Source organism: Molossus molossus, unplaced genomic scaffold, assembly GCF_014108415.1.
Source record: "Molossus molossus isolate mMolMol1 unplaced genomic scaffold, mMolMol1.p scaffold_m16_p_15, whole genome shotgun sequence".
Taxonomy (NCBI): Eukaryota; Metazoa; Chordata; class Mammalia; order Chiroptera; family Molossidae; genus Molossus; species Molossus molossus.
Window position 1 is genome coordinate 3,743,783 of NW_023425350.1, and position 26,170 is coordinate 3,769,952.

Below are 26,170 nucleotides of genomic sequence, written 5' to 3' on the forward strand. Positions count from 1 at the left end.
GTGACAACACTGCTGCTGACTGGGACTCACCTTCCTCACATTCTATGACTATACATACATACACGCGCCCATAAGTGCTCACTGACTCTTCGTATTAATGAGACACATTCAAAAAGACTTCATTAGCCAGCTGGTGTGGCTCAGTGGTAGAGCGTCGACCCCTGCACCAAGAGGTCGCCGGTTCGATTCCCGGTCAGGGCACATGCCCAGGTTGTGGGCCCGATCCCCAGTCGGGGGCATGCAGGAGGCGGCCAATCAATGTTCCCTCTTGTCAATGTTTCTATCTCTCTCTCTCTCTAAAATCAATAAAGAAAAAATTTTTTAAAAAGACTTCATTATATTTTTCAATGTTAATTGCTCCCACATTGTCTTTACGTTTTCCTTAGAAACCACATCCTAATAGTAACATTTGTAAATGACCCACCGCTTCGAAGGGTAACGTCTTCACCACGACCTGGGACAGGAGAAAAGAAGCCAGGAAAGGCCTAGACAGAACAAAATATTCAGGGTGTATGTTATTTTGTTTAGCTAGGTTCGCGGATAAAGCAGAAGCTGTTTTAACCACTACTGTTAAGACGTCTTCATTATGTTTTTTTTTTATTTTTTTTATTTTAATGTCTTTTTTTTTTATCCTCACCCGAGGACATTTTTTTTCCATTTTTTGCACAGATAGAGTGGGAGGAAGAGAGAGAGAGAGAAACATCGATGTGAAAGGGACACATCGAGTGGCTGCCACCCACACAACCAACCAGGGCCGGGGACAAACTGCAACCGAGGCACATGCCCTTAGTGGGAACCGAACCCGGGTCTCTCCGGACCGCAGGTCGACACTCTAACTGCTGAGCCAAACCGGCCAGGGCAAAACGTCTTCATTATGTACGTACACATATGTATCTCCACTTTCCTTTCTTGGCATTTACGTTTTCACATCTCCTTGATCTAAAAAGAACTGAAAAAGCACATTCCTGTGTTCTGACGCCGAGCCCCCGCTCTCTCCCCCGTGACATCCCCCTCCAGCTCCAGCTGATGACGGCGACACGCCAGCAGCTCCTGGCTCAGCGCCGGGGAACCTGAACAGGTCGAGAGAGAACAAGTCCCCTCTCCAAGAGCTTGCAATCTAGTCTCCTGAGTCAACAGAAAAAAAAAACGATTGCAGTCCAGGAGGGACACCTGTGATAAGAAATGTGATAAGCAACAATATACACAGGTGTTACAACAGTAATGATGGCCAACAGCTACTGAGCACTTACTACCCCAACCCCTTCCGGAGGAAAGAGCTTACAAAGGCCTCCCCACAGCAGGTGCTGCTTGGTAGGGGTGCCCTCCTGGGCCTCACGTTTGTTCTGCTGCAACTCTCCTGCCCTCCTGTCCCCCATCAGAGGAGGAACAACTTCGCTGCACCTTCGAGGCCTTCCTTGCACCTGCCAGCCGTCCCCCGCTCCAGCTCCGCCACTGGGCAGCTCCTGGAGAGGGGGGTGCCTCCGGGGGAAGCTGCGGCGGCCAGCGCTGCCTGGGCGGGGTGACGTAGGCCGGCTCGGGGACCAGCGCTCAGCACCCCGCAGCGCCCTGAGGCACAGTCGGTCCGCCTCTTCTCAGGCAGGGTGACAACCGGATCTGTCTGACTGTGTCTCTCAACCAAGTCCAAATCTGGCAGGAGAGGTCAGTAGTGACCAGACCCTAACACTCCATCACCACCACTGTCATTCACATCCGAGGGACCCAGCTCCCGCGGCTCGGAGAGGCGACGGGACGGCAGCACTCTCGCCACGGGAACCGCTGCCTCCCAATGAGAGGGAAACAAGTTCCCAGCTGGTACCGCTGCCTCTGAAGCTGAAGTTCAAAAACGGGATCTAGAAGTTAAAGCTACAACAGGTCGCTGGGTTCGTGATTTGCTGCCGATAGGTGCTCCTGAGTCAGCTTTAAGGAATGGAACCGGGGACAGAGGTGATGGTCAGGTTCAGAGTCCGGTAACGTAACAGACCAACGCCGACTGGGCGGCCGCGCTGCTCCAGGAGCGAGGCACTGTCAGCGGGAGAAGCAAGGCCCTGCTCCCACGGAGGCTGTACCCCAGTGAGAGAGAGAAACTGTCCACAAACGAATGTACAATGTCAAGAGGTGTAACATAATGTAAGGTCAACATTTTTTAAAAAAAACGAGACAGAAAGAGCCCTGGCCAGCTGGGCTCAGCAGTTAGAGCATCAGCCCGCGGACCAGAGAGTCCCAGGTTCGGGTCCCGCTAAGAGCACTGACCTCGGGTTGTGGTTCGGCCCCGGTTGGGGTTGTGCGGGTGGCAGCCAGTCGATGTCTCTCTCTCACGTGGATGTTTCTCTCTCTCTCCCTCCCGCTCTATCTGAAGATACATGCAAAATGTCCTTGGGTGAGGATACATAAAAAAGACAAATGAGACAGCAAGAGCTCAACAACAGGAGGGTCCTGTTTTGGAAGGGGACATCAGGGCCTCCTTTAGATGGCCTTGAGCAGACAGCCGCATGAAGTGACGGAGTGAGCCACCCAGATATCCGGGGAGCAGGAATGTCAAGTACAAAGGCCCAGAGGCAGGGAGGTGCTTAAAATCCCCGAGGAGGGACCGTGACAAGGCCGCTGTGGATGAAGCGAGGAGGAGAAACTGCAGGACACGAGTCAGCGCGGGTGGCAAGGCCATCGTGACGGCGAGGGCTGAGCAAGGATCTGACATCTGACACGCACGAAATGTCTATCTTCGCGTTCTCTGCAATATCTGTCCCAGAGCAAGATGACCATGTGGTTTCTCCCTCCCCTGCAGTGGGACAGCTAGGAAGAGTGCCCGTCCCCCTCACTCTCGGAAACATCAGGTGGGGCTCAGTGCGAGGGAGAGTCTGCCCATCAGAACTGGCTCAGGGTTGATACTGTTGTAATAACCTGGCTATTCATTAACAGGAAAGGAGCAAAGGGAAGGGCGGATAACACAGGGATGGCATCTGTGCCAGGAAGCTGCAGTTTAACCCTCCAGGTCTGTTCCCCGTGGATCAGTGGGGGAGGGGCTGGGCAGAGGCAGAACAGATGCACGCTCCGTAAAGTCAGGATAAAACAGGGAAGACGCTCGCCTGTGGATCCCACCTGGAAACAGGCCGTTGGCCAGGACACACACGGCCACTGCAAGTGCGGGAAGGTTTGACGGAAGGAGCCCCTCCCCTCGCGCTCTCTGGCTGCTGGCGCCCGACTCCTGGCTTGTGGGCGCTCACACGCCTGCACCAGCCCACAGGGCCCCCAGCCATACGGACTCCCCGCACAATGGACCAGTGGACTGTGACGAGCCTGACGCAATGCTGGACTCGACTCCACCCTGGAACAGGAGCTCTGGACGCTGGGTTGTAGCTCTGCTGGACCCCAGCTGCCCATCTTCCAGGGCTGGCTAAGGGAACTGGGACTTCAGAAACCGAAGGCTATAACTCCACACAAATAAAGCTTTTCACTATACCTCATTCTCCCGTGGGGGCCCCTGGAATGCGTATTCCAGCAGCGCCCCAAGAACCCCGCTCACTAGCGACAGAGAAAGGCAATGCACACCTTCCCCAGTAGCGGGGGGCCTCTGGGCAGACGGGCAGAGCTGGCGGGGGTGCGGGCGGCAGGCACCAGCCTCGCTCCCCCAGCGCCACGCGGTCGGAGTGGGAGGCGTGGTCCTTCCGTGCCGAGTCCAGCTCTCTCGACACTGGACAGACCGGAGAGAACCTGTGAGCAGACGCCACAGAAAGGTTCAGCAAGGCAGGGAACTTCTACAAGTGCTTTCACGTCACTGATTTGTTTAGAATAAAATAAAAACATGCTGGTAGACTTCCAAATGGTTTGGAGGCTTAAAAGTTAATTTAGTATCATTTTCCTAAAATTCAGAGATACTGTCATGAACTTGTACGCAATGCAAAGGGTGGGCGCCCGCCACCCGCCACCCGCAGGGAGCTGAGCCGTCCCAGGCCCTGCATGGAGCACTATTCGAGGGGGGCAGCCGCCCCAGGAACCAACACCTAGAGAGACAGTGAGCGGAGGACCCTCGCTCGGGGTGAAGGCACTGGGAGCAAGGGGCACACGTGGGTGCACTCACCCAGGCTGGGAGCTGTCAGGTGTCCAAGCACAAGACAACTCCTAAAGGGTGCAAGTACGAAGAAATGAAAGGAGTGAACGCATAATCAAAACTATCAAAGGAGAAAATAAGTAAAAATTTAAGAGAAAAAGGAAAAGTTCTCATAGTTCAAAAATCAGTGACTTTATGTATTGTTTCAGACTCAAGAAACCTCTTCTCTGATGGAAATAAAAGGTATATGCAACGAATGTATCTGCAAGCAAACTGATTGCAGAATCATGAATAGCAAAATGTTATTATACACAACTAAGGAATAATTAATAGTACATCCCAGTGACGGATCATTATATAGGTTCTGGAAAGCAATTTAATAGTATTGGAAATGACTCTCAAAAAGTAAAAAAACAGCCCTGGCCAGTTTGGCTCAGCAGCTGGAGTGTGGGCCTGAGGACCAAAGAGTGGAGGGTTCGATGCTGGTCAAGGGCACGTGCCTCGGTTACGGTTCAATCCCTGGCCCTGGTCGGGGTCATGTGGGAGGCAACTAATCCATGGTCTCTCCCGCATCAATGTTTCTCTCTCTCTCTGTCTCCCTCTCCCTCCGTCCCTCCCTCGCACTGTATCTGAAGATAAATAGAAAAAGATCCTTGGGTGAGGATTTAAAAAAAAAAAAAGTAAAAACAAAAGGTTACAAAAATTTTATATTCATTACAAGCTCAATAAAATGCACACACACACACTTAGCAAAAGCTGTCTCTGGGTTGAATTATATGGGTGATTTATAACTTTTTGTATTTTATAAACTTGATGGGTAAATGTGTGAATATATGTTACTTTTTAAATCAGAATATACACAAACTAAATTCATTTCCCTATTAGGGAACACAATACATTAGTGAAAATACAAATGAAGTAGAAAATGCAATGGACATAGACAACAATGCTGGGGACGGGGTGGGGGGATCGAGAGGAGGGTGTCAATGGGGGGAAACGGAGAAACATGGGTAACGAAAATAAATTAATAAAAAAATTTTTTAAAAAAAGACATGCAAAAGTGTCAAACACACTTATCTGTTAGGAAAGGAAAGGGATCCCTGCCGGGGTGGATGGTGCTGCACAACAAGGGACAGTTAACCACGCTACTGGAGTTCAACCCCGTGAATGGCACTGTGGACCGTTACAGAGACTGTGGCAATTTGCCTAAAAGAGGGACTGGAGCTGGCATGTGTGACTCTGGGGACCCCCGAGGTCCAGGACTTGACCTGTGGCTAAACCTCAATGTGTCTGTGTGTCTGCTCGTTGCTTTCAACCTTCCCAGACAGCTGGACACTACCCGCACTTCCCTGTGCTTCCCTGTGCACGTGAAAACGTCACAGTTACCGAAGTCTGTAAGTAGGTGAATTTTTTATTTAGGTGGATGCGTTTTTCATCTGTTTGCTGCTCTTCTCAGATTTATTCGATTGCATTTTGAGGGTAAAAGAAAAAAAATTATGAAATACCTAATTTCACCCACTTTTCAAGTTGCAGATGAACTGAATTTGGTTTCATTCACCCTGTTATTCAGCCCAGATCCACTCTTTTGCTTTGGTTTAGGTCTTGGCCTGTAAAAAGCCAAAAAGTCTGCTACTGCCTATCTCCGCGTCATTTCTAAAATCTTGAATTTGTGGAGATCCACAATCACTTGAGATAGCCTAATCTATCACTTTTGATCAGCAAAATGACGCCAATAATGCAAACAAAGCTTTTACTCATATTATTGTTCACATATGAGTGCTAACTCAAATATACATAGATAAGCATTCTACATTGAACTTAGAGGGAAATCACCTCACATGATTTATATGTTTATCAGATAAAAGATAAATAGGTGATTGTTACTGCAAGAGTAAAATGATACTAAAACTCACAAGTATGAAAACTATACACAGGGAAACAGATGAGCTAATATGAGCACTGAGAAAGGGTTTGTTCGGATGACAACTTTAGGAAAAACATTGTATCCTTTGAGCCAAAGGTTTTTAATTTTTTTTAAGGTCAAAAAGATATTAGATTATTTTATAATTCTATTACTTATAAAACTGTTTAGCACACTTAGAATGACCTTTAAGAACGGTATTCGATTTTTATTGAGTTCCATTTAAGTCATGAAAATGACCTCTTGAATGAAAAAACTCTATTTGGGGAGTCTACGCATCTTCAATGAGCTCTGCCTTCTCGATTTCACGAGCAGCCGCACCCCCAACTCACGGGGCTGTGTCCATGACTCATACGTCATAACATATAAGAGACTCGCAGGAGAGAGCCGGGGTGTCCCCCACACACCTTGTTCTCACTGAGTAACCTGAACAGTCTCCATGAGAACGTGTTAAGAGAACTTCTATCGTTTTGAATCTACGAAGGGAAAACAAGTGTGTGTCGAATGGTTAGAAGACTCTGTCGAGCATCTTCAGGAGTTGGAGAAAAAGAATTTTTGAGGTTTGCCTGGATAATATTCAGCTTTAACTCAATGTTCACTGTAACACCCAGCCATTAGACACTGGCCTAAGGCGGGCCTGGGGGCCTCGTGTCCACACCTTAGCTGACACCCCCGCATCCTGTGGGCTCCCAGTCATGCTCTTTCTCACACTGGACACACAACCAGCCGCTGAGGACGATGAGCCCATGCCTGGACGAGTTTTTATGAGAACATGCTTACTACTAAATCAGCACTTTTTTTTTTTTTTTTAGTGCATTTGAGTACAGAAAGGAGCGAAAAGCAATAAACCTGCAGACAAGCACGCCAGCCCTGCGGTGCTCCCAAGAGGGCAGGACTCTGCCGCTAACTTTCAGGTGAGGGCTACCCGTCCCGGGAGAGCTAGGCACATTCACACGCGAGCCCGTGAGCTCCCCAGCACACGTGTGGGGGTACTGACACCCAATGTAGTAAAGGGCCGTTGTTCAAAAGCCACCCCTGTGAAGAAAGAAGGGCATGTCTCCAATGATCTAGGAGGCCACCGACGAGCGGGCTTATTCAGACCACTTCTGGATTATTCCGGAAAGTTTGTGAGCCCCAAGATGACAAGTCCTAAGAGCCACAGCTGTCCGGAAACAGAACTGGCCACCCTGAGAAAGGAGCGAGCTCCCCAGCACAGAAGCAGTCACGCCGAGGCCATGTGACCACCCACCAGCGTTCCCAGTGGAGACCGCTCACGCCACAGGTGAATGGCAGCAATCACCCACATCCCTCCAGCGCTCTGCAGGGCAGACAAAGCCAGGCCCACACAGCGGGTACGTGATGCCACGTGGCACGACCACAGCCCGAACCGAAGTGAGACCTGGAGCCGTGATCTGCACCACCAGAATGTCCACGCATGAAGCACGCTGGCTCCACATCAGCTCCGCCGTCAGACCTGCCCGCCTCCCCTCTGGTGTCCACCACTCGTGGCCTCGCACAGGCCTGCCACCAATCAACGTTCACTGAAGGAGTGAGCCTGCCCCGCGCTCCTTTACAAACACTGTTTCCTCATCTAGAAGCTACACGTTTGCTCTGAGTTACCAGACACATTTACCCATCAAGAGTTGGGCTCAAACGTCACCTTGCCCTGACCATCCAACCCCAAGTGACAGCTGTCTCTCCCTGAGTGAATACAGACTGCGGTGGCTGAGCATGGCCACCTCCACCCCGCTCCGCGCTGGAGGGTGGCCATGTGGCGGAGCTCCAGCGAAAGGAATGTGAGCTGAAGAGGTATGTGCCACTCCTGGCCAACAACTGTGCCACGGGGTTCTTCCCCCTTCCCGTCGGCTGGGTGGCTGAAGTCTCCACATTCTCAAAGCATGATCACCAGTTCGGCAGCAGCAACATCACCCGTGAACCAGCTACACTTGCCAAGTATCGGCCCCCACCCAGACCTACTGAATCAGAAACTTTGGTCAGAGGACACAGCAATCTGTGAAGGGGGTTCTCGTGGAACCTCAAGCTTAAGGACCAGACCGCTGTCCGTAAGCCAACCAGGCTGGTGACAAAGCTCCACCCTATTGTCCTGCTACTGCGTTTTGCTACCGAGCAGAACAAGGTGTCAGAAGGAACACAGGTCTTCATACGATCGGCGGAGCAGAACTATCCAGCGGTCTGGACCACTGACATCGAAACTGTCAGGTGAGAACAATAACGTCCTATTATCTTTAGTCCACTGACATTGCTGGGACCCTACGAATTAACCCCGACGTCTCTCTCTTCGGACCCGCGTTACATGCTGCCGTAACTGTCCGTCTTCCTCCTCCTGCTAGACGAGAAGTGGCAGAACCAGAACCAGAGCGTCTTCGTCTTGGCGTCTGTCCAGGAGCCCCTGTGACCCCTGGCCTGCACCACAGGCTCAGCGGATAGCCACTCATCCCTTCCTGCCTTCGCTACTCCCGTCGAACCTGACATCGATGTCCATTTTAAAAAATGTTCCGAGAGTACCAACATTCACCAGGGACTGAAACCTCCCAATTCGACAGTGGTTCTCACGACGACGCCCATCTGTCCAAGGTTTGTCCTCTCCACCACCACCTCGACTCCTTGGTTCCCAGCTTCAGAAAGGGTGCCGACTTTGATCATGGCCATCTCCCCCTAGGAGATGCACAGAACACGGGGCCTGCCCTCGCTGCACCTCGCCCTCCTGTCGCCGCGACTGTTCAGCAGACAGACGCAGGGCCGGTGCTGGCCACCACACCGCCTAGCCGCAGCGCCGGCCTCCACATTCCCCGTCATTTCACAAGAGCCAACCCTCCAACAACGTCCATCTACCAAATCTAGAGTTAGGGACACAATGGGGAAACGCAGTTTAGTGTGTTTCCATATTTTCCAGAGGTTCCTTCTGCCATCTATTTTATCTTGGCGGAAACAGCCCCCTTTAGTATGCCAAGCAAGAATTTTTTTAAAAATCTGTAAGCACTCAGCAGTTACAGCGTCGGCCCACAGACCAAGGAGTTATAGGTTCGATTCCACTCAAGGGCCCATACCTCGGTTGCGGTTCATCCCCGGCCCTGGTCAGGGTCATGCAGGAGGCAACCGACTGATATGTCCCTCTCACGTCGATGTTTCTCTCTCTCTCTCCTTCCCTCCCTCCCTCCCTCCTTCCCACTTTACCTGAAGATAAATGGAAAAATATCCTCGGATAAGGATTTAAAAAACAAAAATCTACAAGTGTTTCCTACCAAATGTCATATTGCTAACGAAGTCATTTTATAAATTACGTGACAGTCCTATGTGGTCAAACTCTTGAGCTTATGCCAAAAGTTCTTCTTGGAACAGCGTATTTCTCCATTAATTCGTATTTCCCGTACCTCAGAAAAGAAGCCTGGCTCCTTAGAATGAGTCCTTCCAACCTACATCAAAACTTCCCACACTTACACAAATCGACGGCACCTGGAATTCTACTCTTCAATTTTGATTTGTTTATCAGAATTTCTACCCAAAATCTGGTGAAAGGCTAAAGCCAAGGCAGGGAAGCCAGATTTACCAACATTTTTCTTGGTCGATTGCAGCTTTAAAAATATTTTCCAGCCCAGCCAGTGTGGCTCAGTGGACTGAGTGTCATCCCACGGACTGAGAGGTCCTGGTTCGATTCCCAGTCAGGGCACATGCCAGGGTCGTGAGTTCAATCCCCAGTAGGGGGCGTGCAGAAGGCAGCCCATTGATGTTTTTCTCTCTCTCTCTCTCTTCCTCTCTCTCTAAAAAAATCAAAACAAACATATTTAAAAACATAAAAATATTTTCCAAGAACAAAAGGAGAAGACATGACTCGTCTCACATTCCAGGACATGTTCAGGGACTGGGATAATAATCTCAGTCAGGACCCCTTAACTATCGCCAAAGATACTAAGTACCCGCTGAGGGCACCTCCGCCCCGCCCTCGTCCTCCATCCCCTCGGCTCTCCTCAGACACCCAAACCCCCTGCCACTTCTATTCTTGGTACGCAGCTAGCGTGAACAGCTGTGCCAGGCCCGGTATGGAGGGCGTGCCACCCGCCACAGCAAAGCACACTGCAGAATCCGTGTAAGCCCCAAGGCCAGGACAGTTACCACAAGATAAAGTGTTCCGGCCACAATTCAATATGCCCTCTTAACAAATGACAAAGCGGACAGGGGCTGGTATGGTAATCAAGACCTTTCCAAACGTTATTCTTTTTCCCTACCAGCTAGACTTATTTTTCAAACTGTCACACCCCATAAAAGGGCCTTCGCCACTTAGACCAATCACCAGTGGACCTGAAAAAGAACGAAAGGGGAGGAGTGTGAAATTCCAACCTTCCCACCTTAATGGGGTCTTAACTTTCAAGATCATTCCAAGAGGTGACCCTCTCTGGATGAAAAAACGAGTCAGATCAAATTTAAAATTCCTTTGGCCAATTTAAGGATAAAATGACTAAGTGATGAAATACAAGAATTACGTCTTCCACTACTGCAGGACATGGTCTCCAGGTCTCCTGTTGCCCTCACCGCCTGCGACGGCTGTGATCCGCTCCGCACACTGGTCCCTCTGAAGTCTCAGGACAGGACAGCACACTTCAGACGGGACTGGCCACCACCAACTGTAACAGAAACTACGCCTGCCTCCCGATGGCCAATAAGCTAAATCTGGCCTAGGTGTGTTGTTCAGGCTCAGGAAAATAAAACTTTTAGCCAACATTTTTAAGTTACTGTCACACACACACACAAAAAAATCCAAAGTTCTACCTTCCCTTGAAAAATCAGCTTGGGGACCATCAGCAGGAGTGGGGGGGCCTTCTGGATAGTCGTGCTGCCCACACCTCAGGCAACGGTCCATTTATATACATGCTCTTATCTGCAGCCATCCACACATTTTAATTTGGAATTATGTCAACATTAACTGCTCCACCATGACCTGCTCAGCTAATCACCTTACAATAAACAAAACTCTCGGGGTTTATTCATAAAATGTTATGCTGGTCTCAGGTAACTGTCCTTCTATGCAATTGATTTCTAGAGCTTCACCGCAGGTGTTTACATTTATCTGTGAAATGTACTACCGTTCACTTAGATGCATTCCATTCGATCACTACCTACCGGGCGCCCGGGAGAAACCTGCTTCTGAAACAAGCCATTTTGCAAAAGGCAGAGAGCCTCCCGCTCCGAGGCGTCTTAACAAGGTAACCGTCACTGGACTTTCCTGTGTTGTAGCTCTGCCTGTAACTTAGTTTCCAAAAGAGAATGAAAGCATTCATACTTTTTTGCTTGTTTGCACAAGCAGACAGCTATTTCATTTTAATACACACATACCAGCCGGTTTGGCTCAGCGGTTAGAGCACCCGCCCGCGGATCTGAGAGACCCAGGTTCGGTTCCCGCTAAGGGCACGCACCTCAGTTGCAGTTTGTCCCCGGCCCCGGTTGAGGTCGTGTGGGTGGCAACTAGTCGATGTGTCTCTCTCTCTCTTCTTTCCTCTCTCCCTCCGTCTCTCCCTCCCGCTCTATCTGAAGATGAATGTAAAAATGTCTTCAGGTGAGGATAAAAATAGATAGATAGATAGATAGATAGATAGATAGATAGATAGATAATACACATGCACTGAGTATTTAGATATATTTACATTATGTATCAGCTATAACTCTGACCTTCCACAGACACCTAGTTTGGCACAAAAAACCTCTAAAAATGAAAAAAGGTTTCTATGGGACTCTGAATTAAAACAAAAAGGATGTGCCATGTTTGCCCGATGCCTGGACAGGAGTGAGGTCCATGTGGGTGGCAGCTTGGGGCAGGGAGATGAGGGAGTGGGGTCCCTGACTTCGTCACTCCACAAGACGCTGCTCGCCCTCGGAGGATCTGCTGATGACAGCTGCTGCTGGCCAAGGCCAGGCCGCCCCTGGACTGCTGACTGGAGGGCCAGCTGGAGGACGTGGAGTCCTTGCGGAGCCCCCCCTAAAAGGAGAGCGGCAGGGCACAGCAGCCTCTGTTCTTGATGGGGAAGGCAGTTATGCACACTGAAGCCTTCCATTTTCTGACTGTCTTGATAACAGCGCCGATACAGCTTCCTCCCAATCACCCCTTATCACCCACCCTGTATAATCATCTCGAGGAGCACACTGGCCCCTCCCACGTTCATCTTCATTTCCTTCTGAATAATCAATCAGTCACATTTCCCCAAATCGCCATTGCTCCACACATCTCCATTTAAGTAACCCTCTTGAAGAAGTCAGCCGACACGGAGGTTGTCACTTCCTTGCCTGAGAGAGGTCTGCTGCGCATCCTTGGGGACCTCCCAGCACGGGTCCGAACCTCGGGCTGCGCGGCGGGCCCCGAGCCCACGCCGCGGAGCTGCAAAGACAAGGAGGCGCCTTAGCCGGAGAAGGGTCACTGCCTCCCAGCCCAGAGGGGGTGAGCGCCAGACAGTGCAAAGTGACACGTTCCCAGGAGAAATCCCGGGGGTCCCCCTGAGCACCAGTCTCACTAGGAGCTCGGCTCCTGTCACTCCGTGCCCCTGGGCCAACTCCTCCCAGCAACCATTGTTTTGAAAAAGTTGGAAAGTCCGGCAGCCACACTGTCCTCTGTGCCTGTGAGTCCGGCACACTGTCAGCCACACACTAGACACTCGAATACTGCCCTGGTCGGTGTGGCTCAGCGGTTAGAGCGTCGGCCCGCGGACCGAAGAGTCTTGGGTTCGATTCCGGTCAAGGACACGTACCTTGGTTGCAGTTGGGTCCCCAGCCCTGGTCTGGGTCGTGCGAGAGGCAACCAATCAATGTGTGTCTCTCACATCGATGTTTCTCTGTCTCTCCTGCTCTCTCCCCCACTCTAGCTAAAGGTAAATGGAAACATGTCCTCAGACGAGGATTTGTAAAGATGGACCCTGAAACACGCCGACAGACTGAAGACCCCGCGGGACGGGCACAGCGTCCTCCACAAGCCCTGGCAAAGCGCCCAGTTAGCAACACCCAAGCCTGACGGGGCTCTCACTGCGTCTGCCCTCCCCCGCACTCCCCCCTACCACCGCCCAGAACCCTCCGAGGCAGGGCCACGATCGCCCCATTTGGCAGACCAGGGCACTGGGGCTCACAGATCAGCACGGCCAAGCACACGGCTGGCAGGTGCCATCAGAACCGGAGGCCGTCTGCGCTCTGCACCACCCTAGCCCCGCGAACCCAACACTCCGCGCCAAGGATGGGCTCGGCGTGAGACCCGGCGTGCGAGAGGCCTGCCCGTAGAGGGGTCGCGGCCTGGCAGGGGACTGTGAAGGACGCACACACCCACGTGCCGCAGGCCGTCAGCGCAGGTGCGGCTGGGGGGGCAGCCAGGTCTCCGGGGAACCAAACGGGGGTCACGTACCACTAATTCCTAGAGTTGGAAGTACTCACATCGGACAAGGGGCCAGTGGAAAGATCCCAAGAATGAGCTCATTAACCCCTTCCCAACAACGTCAGATGCAGGTGACCCTGGGCGTTGGCTCTGCAGACACGGGGACGTCGTTGGGGTCCGGCTCGGCAAGGGGGCAGGATGCCCAGCCCTGCGAGAGCGCTGCTGCTGGACAGAAATATGGGGCAGCTCCCGGAAGGTCCACCGGGGACCCCCAGCCCAAGCCAGAAGTATGTCCTCACCCAAAGGGTGTGCATCTCATGCACACAGGCTTGAAGAGGGCGGAGGGGTGGCTGGAGGGACGGGGCAGACCTCACAGATCCGGAGCAGACAGCACGGCTCCGGCCGAGTGCGGACACGGGTGCTGGGCCCAGAGGAGAGCTGGGGACCCCGGCACGGGAAACAGCTCAGCAAGGCAGGGAGCTACACTTACAGGAAAATGTCTGGAGGGGGCCTTGCTGGAAAAGCACGAGAGGGGGCCTGGGTTCGAACCCAGCGGCAGCACCTCTGTGTGTGTGGCTCTGGGCAACTGCCCACCCCTGTCCGTGGGAGTGGGAGGTGTTACGGGTGGGGGCTGGGAGGTCTGAGCAAGGTTCTCTCTCCTCCGTCTGACAAGGTTCTTTCTTTGTGTTCATCAGGTAGAGAAGTGAGCAACTCTGCAAACACGCAGTGGTCCGTGTTCTGGAGGAGATTTAAATGCCTTCCAGATCCACTCTCCTCTCTACTCTGCCCTGAAGGAGGCGCCAGCAAAAGGCGGAGGATGGGGAGGGGGGTATTCGTCCCCGCCCTCACTCCACCGCAGGCTGGGTGGCCCCTCACTGGGGCCACAACTCCTCCTGGCAGGCAACCCCTACGGCTCCCCATGGGGTTCTGCTCCCCGGGGCTCTTTCCCGTCCTTCCTGTGCCCCTGCAGGCCCAGCGGAGGTGGCATCCTTGCTGATTCCCCTAACCTGCCAAATCTTAGTACTAAATGGTTCCTAAAGTCTCCTTGGTTACCCAGTTCCACCTGTCTCCTGCCAGAACCCTGACGGATACACAGACACGAAGCAGCATGCACACGCCAAATCCAGCGTGCTTCTGCTGTTCAAATTAGAAAGCAGTCAATGGCAGCCAGAGGTTGCCACGCAAGGCGCACTGACACCGCGCGGGCGGAAGGATGCTCAGCATGGTGACAAACCAAGGAAGGGCACCCATTCGCGCCGGCTCAGATCTCCCGTTCCAACTCTACCTTTTCACACGCTAGCCCTCCCCCACCCCTTCCCACCCCAACATGTTTACCACAGCATGGCGTCAGGGTTCACCCAGGTCCCTCGTAAAATCATCAAATGATCACGCTGCCGAGGGCCATGTTTACGGCTCCTTTAACTGCACAGAAATCTCGCCAAGTTCTATCACTGTAGGATCCCACCTGTTGAACCCACTGCAGGCCACGTGTGCAATGGCCACGTGTGAGCTGTTTTGATCATTTTCCTGGAGTGAGCGAGCCCTGATAGACCACAATAAACAGAGGCTAGGGTTATTTGTACCTAGTGAGGCAGCAATAACACAGGAAGTATTTTTAAAGCAGGAGGACAAAGATCTCTTGAAGCAATAAGGAAGCAGAAAAACCACTTTTGACTCCACATTCAAAACGGGATGATAATCCTGTTTAACCGCTGTGCGGGCAAAGGACCAAACCTAACCCTCATCTCCCCTTCCTCAAAAGGAAGCCCTAACGATGAAAAATGGTGTATACATGAACTTCCAGACAGAAAAATACAAACTCAATTCCAAATATGTTGTAAATATGTATAAAAAGACCTTGTAGTGAACATGCATAGGAGTCAGACCCTTTACACGGATCGTTGTTTCTTTGTGTTTTAATCCTCACCTGAGGATACTTTTCTTATTGATTTAGGGAGAGAGGCAGGGGAAAGAGAGAGGGAGAGAAATATTGATGTGAGAGAGACACTGACTGGTTGCCTCCTGTATGCACCTGCCTGAGAATCGAACCTGCAACCTTTTGGTGCACAGGACGACACTCCAACCAGCGGAGCCCCCGGCCTGGGCCGCACAGATTGCTTTAAGCTTCACAACCATCTACACGTGGGTACTAATTACTGTCTTTACCGTACAGATGAAGCATCCGGGGCTGTAAGATAAACACAAGACTTTTCCACCGAGCACAAGGCTGGCGGAGTCTGGTTCCAAGCCCAGTCATGGTTCCACGACACCCCCACGCCACTACTTCCTGCGACAAAGGGAAGCGGACTCCGGCACGGGGAACCCACGTTCTGGCATTTTTCAGGCCACGTGGTGCTTTGCTCAGCCGCTTCCATTAAACAGGAGGCAGTTTCAACTCTCACTGTTGGAAATGTCCTCAAAACGTATTCGTCCCTTTCCTCCCGTAAGTCTGTATCTCTCTTCTCTCCATCCTGGGCCAAGAAGAATTTGGAGCAGCTTCTTCAGTGAATGAAACAAAGAATTGTGGGACTTTAAAACGAAGTGCAACACACATTTTACAGGGGAAAACTCACTCGTGTAAATTAGTTAAGTGACAGGGCCTAAAACACAGATTCGAGGCCCCCGGCCTCGTGTATTCCTTTGAAAAGGACTCTTCCCCAGACACTGGCTTGGTATCCAGGGATCTCCTGGTGAAGACAGGCGCCTTGTAGGTGGGAAAATGGACATGAGAGACAAATTAAATTTTTTTAACCTATTTTAAAACTTATTTTTAGAGAGAGAGGAAGGGAGAGAGAGAGAGAAACATGGATGAGAGAGACATACCGATTGGCTGCCTCCTGCCCTCTCCCCACTGGGGATCGAGCCCATAACTCCAGCATGTGCCCTGATCGGGAATCGAACCGGCAACCTCTTGGTGTATGGGTGGATGCTCAACCACTGAGCCACACCAACTGGGCATAGTTAAATATTTATGTCCTAAACCTAGAGCATTCAAATGGCCATTTTGAAATCAAGTTAATTCTTGATTGGCTTCTTCTAAAAGACATACTCTGAAAAAGGCTCAGTACTGAGAGCTTCCTCTATAAACTGGGGTTCACCAGAGTACAGGACTGGAGGATTAAAGAGGTTACCACTGTAAACTATCTTTTCCCTAATATATCACTTCATGTCATTGACTGTCCACAGAGTATACGGTGAAAATATACAGACGAGGTCTCAATCAGCAAAGTGACCAAAAAGGAACCGGGATTTTTTATAAGCCGGGCGCCTCTCTCTTACGCACACGTGCTTTTCCCTGTCCTAACCTTGACAACCAGCGCGTCAGTATTCAGGAAGTTCTCCTCCGCCCTCTCCTTCACGAATATTTAGGCCACCCAGATCTAAAACAATGATCCACCAAAATCATTTGCCACACGTTAAGACTATACATTAAAACTGACCTTTTCCTTCAAGGTCAAATATAAACATATATATATATATTTCCCCCTGAAGCTAAAAATACCTCAAGCCTTGAATTTTGTTTGGACTTTATAAGGTTTGAATATTCAATTAAATAATATAACGTAGGTGAAAGAAATCTGTAAACTGTAAGGTGGCACCCATTAAAATTACTGCCTGGTTTTGCAGGATTAATAACATACACCAGGTTGTCCTCCTTCCCCCTCCCACCTTCTTCTCCCTCCTCCAAACCGTTCAAAATACCTGAGTCTCCCTCTTGCCCCTCTTCTCACCCAAAAAGTTGAGCATATCATCCTTAAAACAATGACCTTGTCCCCAAACATCATGTTCGAAGAGCCCAGTCTCATCCCTAACTGGTCCTCACCCTGGATGTCACGTCGCTAAGGAAATTCGCCCTAGTTTCCCAGCAATTACAGCATCATGGGCAGTAAGGAAGCAAAACGGTTAAGAAAGAAAGAAACGCACGATTCTTCACAGATGTTAGTTAATGGGTGTTAACTAGACGTAGTGTGGTAATCACTTCACAATATATGCGAATAACGAGTCATGATGTTGTACACCTGAAACTAATATAATGTTACAGTGTCCATTATAACTCAATTACAGCCCCCCACGCACACCTGGATGCCAGTCTGCAAGGCTTTAATAGCATTTTCTTGCATGAGGAAAGCCTGGTATCTCCTACATGGTCCTCATCTGCACTGCTGGTTCTGCAATAGGAAAAGAGCTAATAAATCACATCTTTCAAAACCCCAGGCTCCCCCTTACCAACAAAAAAAGGAGAGAGAAGGAGGGAGGGACCGAGGGTCCGAGGGAGGAAGGGAGGGAGGAAGAGAGCTGGAGAACAACCTCAGTCTGGTAACTCAGAGACGTAGGTAAATCAAATGCAATAGAACAAATGTGTTGAGATTTAAAAGGGAAAAAAACAGGCTGATCCGGGACATGCAGTCATTCTCCTTTCCTTGGTACCCCTCACTCTGAGGCCTTTTGAAAATTCACCACGTCAGCAACTAATAAAGGACAGGATTACATGTGCTGGTATCTGATGCCCTCTCCCTGGCACCTTCGGCCCTTGTTGGCACAGCTCTCCCTTACCCCAAACCCTCCTCGAACCCACGCTCCCTCCACATAGCCTCTCCCCGACTGCTGCCCTAGAAGTCAAGTCCCCTGGAATGCAAGGCCGGCGAGGGGACACACTGGGTGCTGGGTATTTCCCACCTTAAAGCAGCTGAGAACCTCACTTGATACTAGATTTTATATTTTTATTTAAATTCAAGGCCTATTAAACAAATGCTATGGTTCCTCAAGGTCACGATGGAACTCAGGAAAGATTAAACATCCAGGGTCTAAGGCAAGACATCTTGCTCCTTTTCCTTGCCTGGTCTTATCGTTAAACATTGATTTCCTCCTTTCTCTCCAACATCACTTGCAGCGTACATTCTTACACAGGGTGGGACTTAAGTAAGTTGACAGCTGCGAGTACACAAAACACTAAATTTATTCTTGTATAATTAGTCATTAATTATTGTATTATTTTCCATATGAACAACTGTAAACCTACTTTTGCTCCTCCCTGTATTCCATACATACCAATAATTTCTATGATTTCATAAATTCTACACTCTAGTAAAAAAGCTAAACTACTTTTCTGGCCCTAAGGTCCTTTCTTTCTCTGAGATCAAACAGCTACTTTTATAATCTCCTAAATTTTCAAAACACTGTTAATTAGTTCATACCAAATTAACATGTACTAACAAGTTATATTTTTACACTTTGCATTTCCTGACTTGCCTTCTCCTGTTAAATCACACGATTTGATTACAACCGATTCTTAAACTTTGTCTAACTTGGACTCAATTATTTACATATTACAAAAATTACTTTCTATTTTGCTCAGTTTTAAAATAATGGCTAAATGACTATTCATCCAATTTTACAAAAAGAATTTTTAGTTATTCCAAGAGCTTTAAAAAAAAAAAAAAGCCAACTCTTTAGTGCTAGAAACTATTATCACAATATAAAAAGTTAAGGCTTTAGTTGATATTAATTCAATATTATTAAAACTTGCTTAGAAAAACAAACAATCCAATTTAAAAAGGGGCAGAGGACCTAAATAGCCATTTCTCCAAAGAGGACATACAGGTGGCCAAATAGACATGAAAAGATACTCAATGTCACTAATCATCAGAGAAATGCAAATTAAAATCACAATGAGCTATCACCTCACACCTGTCAGAATAGCTGTCATCAATAAATCAACAAACAGGTGTTGGCAAGACTATGGAGAAAAGGGAACCCTCCTGTACTGTTGGTGGGAATACACATTGGTGCAGCCACTAAGGAAAGCAATATGAAGGTTCTTCAAAAAATGTAAAATGAAACTGCCTTATGAACCAGGGATATATTCCACTTTTGGGGATATATTCAAAGGAACCCAAAACACTAATTCAAAAGGATTTATGTGCCCCTATGTTTACTGCAGCATGATTCACAATAGCCAAGATTTAGAAGCAACCCACCTGCCCATCAATAGATGAGTGGTTAAAAAAGCTGTGAGACATATTTAATGGAATATTACTCGGCCATAAAAAAAAAAAAATGAAATCTTACCATTTGCAACAGCATGGATGGACAAAGAGGGTATTATGCTACATGAAATAAGTCAGTAGAGAAAGACACATATCAGGTGATTTCACTTATGTGGAATCTAAAAAACAAAATAAATAAACAAACAACAGAAACAGACTCACAGAGAACAGACTGATGGTTGCCAGATGAGAGGGGGTTGGGGGGCGGGTGAAAAGGTGAAGGGCTTGAGAAGTACAGACTGGTAGTTACAAAACAGTCACGGGATGTAAAGTACAGCGCAGAGGATATAGTCAATAATATTGTAATACGTGTGTGTGGTGCCAGGTGGGTACTGGAAGTATCAGAGGATCACTTTGTAAAGTCCATGATTGTCTAACCGTTATGCTGTACACCTGAAACTAATACAAAATAACATTGAAAGAAAAAAGACTTGCTTAGAGAAAACAACTCAAAAAATACTATACACATGTCTCTACAAATTCAGAGTAGTCCCAGAGAATGAAGATTGTCCAAAGTGCCCCATCAAGACTGTCAATCATAAAGAAGGAAAGTCAAATTCTAAGTCCTGCTACCTTCCCTGGCTTACCCTGCATATTACAGGACTGAAGAGAACTTGCTCTGCACTGCTGAGATGTTTAAAGGAGTCCATTAATATTAAATTACCTTTAAAAGATAAGCTTCATATAAATTTAAAGGTATTAGCCTAGTAAGGAAAAATTTAATCATGGTAAGGGGAGAGAGAGACAGGGAGAATATGAATATACCTTTCTCCCTAAAATAAACCTTGCTCCTCATCAGCAAAAAAATTTTAAACTGGGACCTGCCCTGCATTCACTGATACACTAGCAGCAGCCTACTTAAAAGCCAGGATGGAATACATAACACACAGAAGGTCCTACACTGTACTTTAGTTCAAAGAAGTGAGACTTCTCCACAGGAAAACCCTAAGTTCTGATCAGCGGATTAATAAACAGAGAGGACTACTTTCTTATAGCACAAGATTAATTTTACTACTGGCTCTTTATTTAATCTATTAACACAATCCACATTATAACTCTTCGGAATGTGTGGGGTAGAGGTATTTTACTATGAACCAACAGCTAGGGCTGAATACAAGTCAAGAATTCAGATATGGCCCTGGCCAGTTTGGCTCAGCGGTTAGAGCGTCGGCCTGCGGTCCGGAGAGACCCGGGTTCGGTTCCCGCTAAGGGCACGTACTTCGGTTGCAGTTTGTCCCCGGCCCTGGTTGGTCATGCGGGTGGCAGCCACTCGGTGTGTCCCTTCACGTCGATGTTTCTCACTCTCTCTCCCTTCCTCTCTCTCCCTCCCATTCTATCTGTACAAAAAATGGAAAAAATAAATAAAAATAAATAAAAATAAAAAAAAGAATTCAGATATGACTGAAATATAGGTAAAGAATTCAGATTTGAACATAAGGTAGAATTTTTTTAAACTTGTTGGACATAGTCTATTAAAACACACACACAAAAATAAATAAATAAAAATAAAAAACACAGTCGCGCACAGGCAGTTAATGTCATAATGCCAGGCCCAGGAGTTGTTCCTATCTCGCTGCTATAAAACTGACTCTAGACACAGAGGAATCCTGCCTGCATTGTAAGTGAAATCCCCAATGACATCAATGACAAGTACGCATTCAAGAGGGCAGTGAACCAGGGTCCCCTGTCAAGCGTAAGCTTTTCTATATCAAATATATTTAAAATCACTTTCAGCAAAATTTTCAATTACCTTAAGTTACCAAACCTTAAACTTGGGGCTAGAACAATTAATCATCTATCCCCATCAGCAACCTCCCTAAACGTCACTCTGACAAAATACTTACAAACTTTCTTTTATGAGTAACCATGATGCTGCTTTACCCACACCGATACTGTTTATTTCACAATAATCCTTAGGCCTTGCAAACAAACTCAGCTGGCCTCAATTAAAGGCCACCCTTTCCTATACAGTGTCAAAGGCTTTTGGAGGGTGGGAGAGAAGGGATGGAGTGGCTTCTTCTAGCTACAAGGTTGCAACTTTCTCACCTAGAAATCCCCGGATTATAACTCACTTTGACTTTTCCTCATACCCTCTGCCTTCCCGGAGACTGCTGCCTCTCACTTCAATTAGCCACATTTCAACGCAAACTGTCCCACAGCCCAGATCGCTGACCCTCGTGTGGTCTCCACACCACACACGCCCTGTCCAGCGCGCTCTCTACTAGGCACATCTATCCCTCTACCGGTGGGGCAGCGGGTGCCACGCGCGCAGGGCAGACGCCCGGGTTTTCCCGAAGCACAGCTTTTCCACGCCGTCTACACCCGTGCCCACACGCACTGAAAGTGGTTTCGGGGCTCCGGATCGCCAACCGCCCGGTGCCCGCACGCCCCGGGTCCGGGCGCTGCTGTGGCCGGGAGCAGGGCCAAGCATGCACGCGCGCACGTCGGTGCCGGCCCCCCCGTTCCCCGGTGGCACGGTTACGGGCCGGGTGGGGGCTGGGTGGGCACGCCGGGAGGGGCGGCCGGTGCCAGGCGGCGGGCAGACAATAACAAGCGAGTCGCCCCCTCCCTTCAGGGGCGGCCCCCGCCCCAGGTCCAAGGTCCCGCGCGGATGGCACCCGGCCCCGGAGGGGGCGGCGGGGGCGCGATGCCAGCAGGGCCGCCTGGGATACCTGGTCGATGGGCAGCTGCACGGCGTTGCTGAGGGGCTGCAGCAGGGTGGAGCCTGTGGTGCTGGTGGTGGCCATGGCCGGCCTGGCGCTCCGCCCGCCGCGCTCCGGCCGCCCGCGCGCTCTGCCCGGCGACGCCGAGGATGGGGATGCAGCCGGCGAGCCTGCCCCCTGGCCGCCCGCGGTCAGGGCGGCGCGGGGCGGGGCCGGGGAGGGGCCGGGGGCGGCGACCGGCTGGGCCCTCCCCCCGCGCCCGAGTCCCGCGTCTCCGACCGCCCCCGCGTCCCCGCGTCCCCGCGTCCCCGCGCCCGCGCCCCGATCGCCCGCGCACGCGCCCCGCCCCCTGACTTCCAGCAGCTTCCAGCCGCCCCCTCCCCACCTCGCGCGCCCTCGCGCCAGACAGCCCCGCGGCCCAATCGAGGCGCGGCACCCCGACTACGGCAGCCAATCAGAGGGCGCGGGCCGCGCCACACTCCGCTCTCTGCCAGGCCGGGGCGAGGGGCAGGGGCGGCGGGCGGCGGCGGGCGGCGGCGGGAGGGTGGCTCGCGGGCTCCGTGCCCGGCGGAGCGCGCTGGTCTTTGCCCCTCTTCCCTTTGTCCCTTTCCCCGGAGGGTCAGCGGCCAGCTCGCTTCTGTCTGGAAGGGACAATGGACAACAAAGGGGAATCGGGTGGCAGCCAGACGAAGGGACGACGCGAGGGGCGCCGTCTAGCAGCGCTGGGGGAAGTTGGGGACAAAGCCTGGGGCTGGCAGGAGGTGGAGGGCAACAGACCGAAAACGTGACCTAGATGAGAGTTCCCTTTGTCTTCGGGGTAGCGTGAAGGAGCCCACGCTCAGGCCACTTCCAGTTGTGTGTGCCTTTGGGTCGCCCTCAAGCCTTCCACGGGGAGAGGCTCCGGTGGGGGAGCCGGGCTCCCCTGGACCTGCGGTGACCAGCCGCGCACTGAGGGGCCTGCCTGCCTCAGAGGGGCGCCCTTTCTAAGCACCTGTTGGCCCAGGATCGCTTCTGTCCCCAGACCCTTCCGTCGTGGGCTGTGTCCGCGAACTCGGATCACTGTGGGGACTCGTGTGTTCTGTGCTTGTCTAATCTACCTGCCCAAACTTAGAGTAAACCTTTCGAGTTCCTTGAAAATTGCCAAGTGTCCACTTTTATTTAGAAGACTTCAGATGAGAAGGAATGCTGAGGGAGAATTTCAGGAGAGCTCAAAATTCAAGGGTTTAACAGGCTGCATTTTTGGTAGGAATGGCTAATGGGAGTTTAACCACAAGCTTGAATGCTTTAAGGCTGCTTCAAGGGGTATTACCACTCATCCCCACAACAACTTTGGGAGGTAAGCATTACCACCTCCATCTATCAAAAGAAATAGAGCCAGACCCTGGACAGCTTGGCTCAGCGGTTAGAGCATGGGCCCCGGACCAAAGTGTCGTGGGTTCGATTCCCTGTTTGATTCTGTCAAGGGCATGTACCTCGGTTGCGGTTGGTCCCTGGCCCTGGTCTGGTGTGCAGGAGGCAACTAGTCTTGTTTCTCTCTTTTCCTCACTCTCCCTGCTCCCCCTCTCCCCCTCTATCTGAAGATAAATGGAAAAATATCCTCTGGTGAGGATTAAAAAGAAGAAATGGAGTCACAGAAAAGTAACTTGCCTCAGAGTGTGCAGGTAGTAAATAGAGAAAGGATAACCACCCAAGTAATCTACTTTCAGTTTGCATCTTAAACACTAGGCCCTCTTCTTCCTTATTCTTAAACCCATTCCAGAAATTCTCATCAGTTAGCAGCTGTCAATTGCTCCTCAGAGTCTTGGATGATGAGACAGCAGGGGTATGAATGCAGGAGTTTCAGTGAATCACTTCTCGGACCTCAGCTGTCCCTCTGAAAAGGGGGCAGTTGAATTTATGAGTTCAGTCTCTCCCTGCCTAACATCCTTTGATCATTTGGTTAACTTAATCCTAGTCTCAACCCTCACTGGATGAAGGATGGAGGGCAGAAACTTCGTCTTCCTGATAGGAGCTGTAATCACTAGAGAGCACACCTGTTAAATGGACTGCTCATTGAGTATAGAATAATCTGGACCTCTCTATTAATATATTAGAAAAAAAAATTTTTTTTCCTTTTTTCCATTTTGGGGAAATGTAGAGAAAGTATACAGGTGGCTGAGCACACAAACTGAAGGAAAATTTGACATACTGTTTAAAAAACTTAAAAAGTGGGTGTTGAGCACATATTCCATCCTACAGGAAGGAGCATAAAGATTCACTCGCAGGTCTAGAACAAATAATGTCTACAAAAAGGAGTTTCCTTAGGCTGAAATTTTTAGTGGCACATCATAGAAAATAGTTCTCTATATGGGGTGACTACATAAAATCATTTTTATATCTATAATGGATTTTAACCATCTGGAAAATTTAGCTGTGTCAGTCATAAAGTTATAGATAAAATATAGTGTAGTAATAATAGCTTAAATTTTAGAGTCAGACAGACATAGGTTGTCAGCCTTCTCTTTTATTTGCTGCAAGATCTTGGGAAAGTTACTTAACCTTTCTAAGCCTCCGTTCCCTCGTGTGTAAAAATGAGCACAATAATAGCATAAATTATATTTAATAAATACGGTCTTTTCTCCATGAAGAGGTCAGAACTGTGCCTTGTGCATGATATGACTAAAAATATATTAATTACCATCCAAGAAATGTAATTCTGAAAATTGAAACTATTTTTCTCATATTAAAAATACTGCATCATGTTTTTAATGGAGACCCATATTTAAGCTCAGTGATGATAGCATAATTTGATAAGGCGTCCTGTCCAGTATCTGCTAATTAGACCAAAAGGTCTTAAACTGTGGTGAAGGGGGAAAGAATGGAACTAACTCTATATAATACCTCACTGTGCTACCTCAGATAAAATCCAGCCAATAAAAGTGGTCCTCACTTTCTTCATTCTTAAAAGCAAACATGAATACATTGAGTCTTTGCCACATTCAAGGAACTGTGTGGGGTTCTCTGAAGAGTAAATGATGCTTATAATCGAAAGAAGACACAGTCACACAAATAAAATAGAGAGAGTGAAGTGCTTTGAGAAAAGTACCTGTCCGGGGTGCTCGTGTCATAGGTATATAAATGTCTAATCACTATGTGGTACACCTAAAACTAATATGACATTGTATGTCAACTGTAACTGAAAAATAAGTTCTAAAAAAAGAAAAATGTTAAATGAGGTCTTTTAGTAAATGTTGAAATCAAAGGAACATGTCCAGGACAAAGACACTCGTCTGGAAGTCAGTAGGCCTGAATTTTAGTCCTGACTCTCCCACTAAATAGCTGTGAACCTGAGAGATCTGTTTCCCTTTTCTGTGACTTAAGTTTCTCACTGTCAAAGATGGATCATGACGACTGTTTGTCTTACACTCACAGGAGTACTGTGATTGTGAGCATGGAATTAATAATAGACTAAGTTATTTTGAAGTATGTCAATAATATTAATATTAGAAATAGCTAGCAGAAAAAAGATTTTTATATAGCAGCCACATTTTAACAAGCTACTAACTCAGGCCAAATTGTAACAGCACTGAGCGGAATTCACTTAGAATAAACTGACTGTCCTCTGGCATCCTCGTCCTCCTCAGAGGCTCTCTCCCCCAATATGGCCGCGGTAATTAAAGATGGTGAAAATGAAACTCTCCTTTCCCATATAAAAAAGTGGAAGCACATACCTTGTTCATGGATTGGAAGAATCAACATCATTAAAATGTCCATACTACCCAAAGCAATCTATAGATGCAATCCCCACCAAAATGCCAACGCCATACTTCACAGAACTAGAACAAAAACTTCAGAAGTTCATATGGAACCAAAAAAGACCTCGAAGAGCCACAGCAATTTTGAAAAAGAAGAACAGAGTTGGAGGGATCACATTACCAGATTTCAGGTTATACTACAAAGCCACTGTAATCAAAACAGCCTGGTACTGGCACAAGAACAGGCACATAGACCAGTGGAACAGAACAGAGAACCCAGACAATATGCTCAATTAATATTTGACAAAGGTGGCAAGAGCATACAGTGGAGTAAAGACAGCCTCTTTAACAAATGGTGTTGGGAAAATTGGACAGCTACATGCAAAAAAATGAAACT

At 49.1% G+C, this 26,170-nt stretch overlaps 1 protein-coding gene across 3 annotated transcripts in view; it reads right to left on the reverse strand.

The window, feature by feature from the left end:
• The window catches only part of MBOAT2 (membrane bound O-acyltransferase domain containing 2), a 92,178-nt gene extending 70,047 nt beyond the window's left edge, over nucleotides 1–22,131 (reverse strand). For 2 of the 3 annotated variants that reach the window (XM_036262692.1, XM_036262689.1), the window contains exon 1: nucleotides 22,049–22,131. In XM_036262692.1, coding sequence (XP_036118585.1) covers nucleotides 22,049–22,123 — 75 coding nt within the window. In that variant the 5' untranslated portion in view covers nucleotides 22,124–22,131. Of the gene's footprint in view, nucleotides 1–17,408; nucleotides 17,434–22,048 lie in introns of those variants that run through there. The other variant, XM_036262690.1, reaches the window with a different exon arrangement.
• Between the last annotated feature and the right edge of the window lie 4,039 nt (nucleotides 22,132–26,170).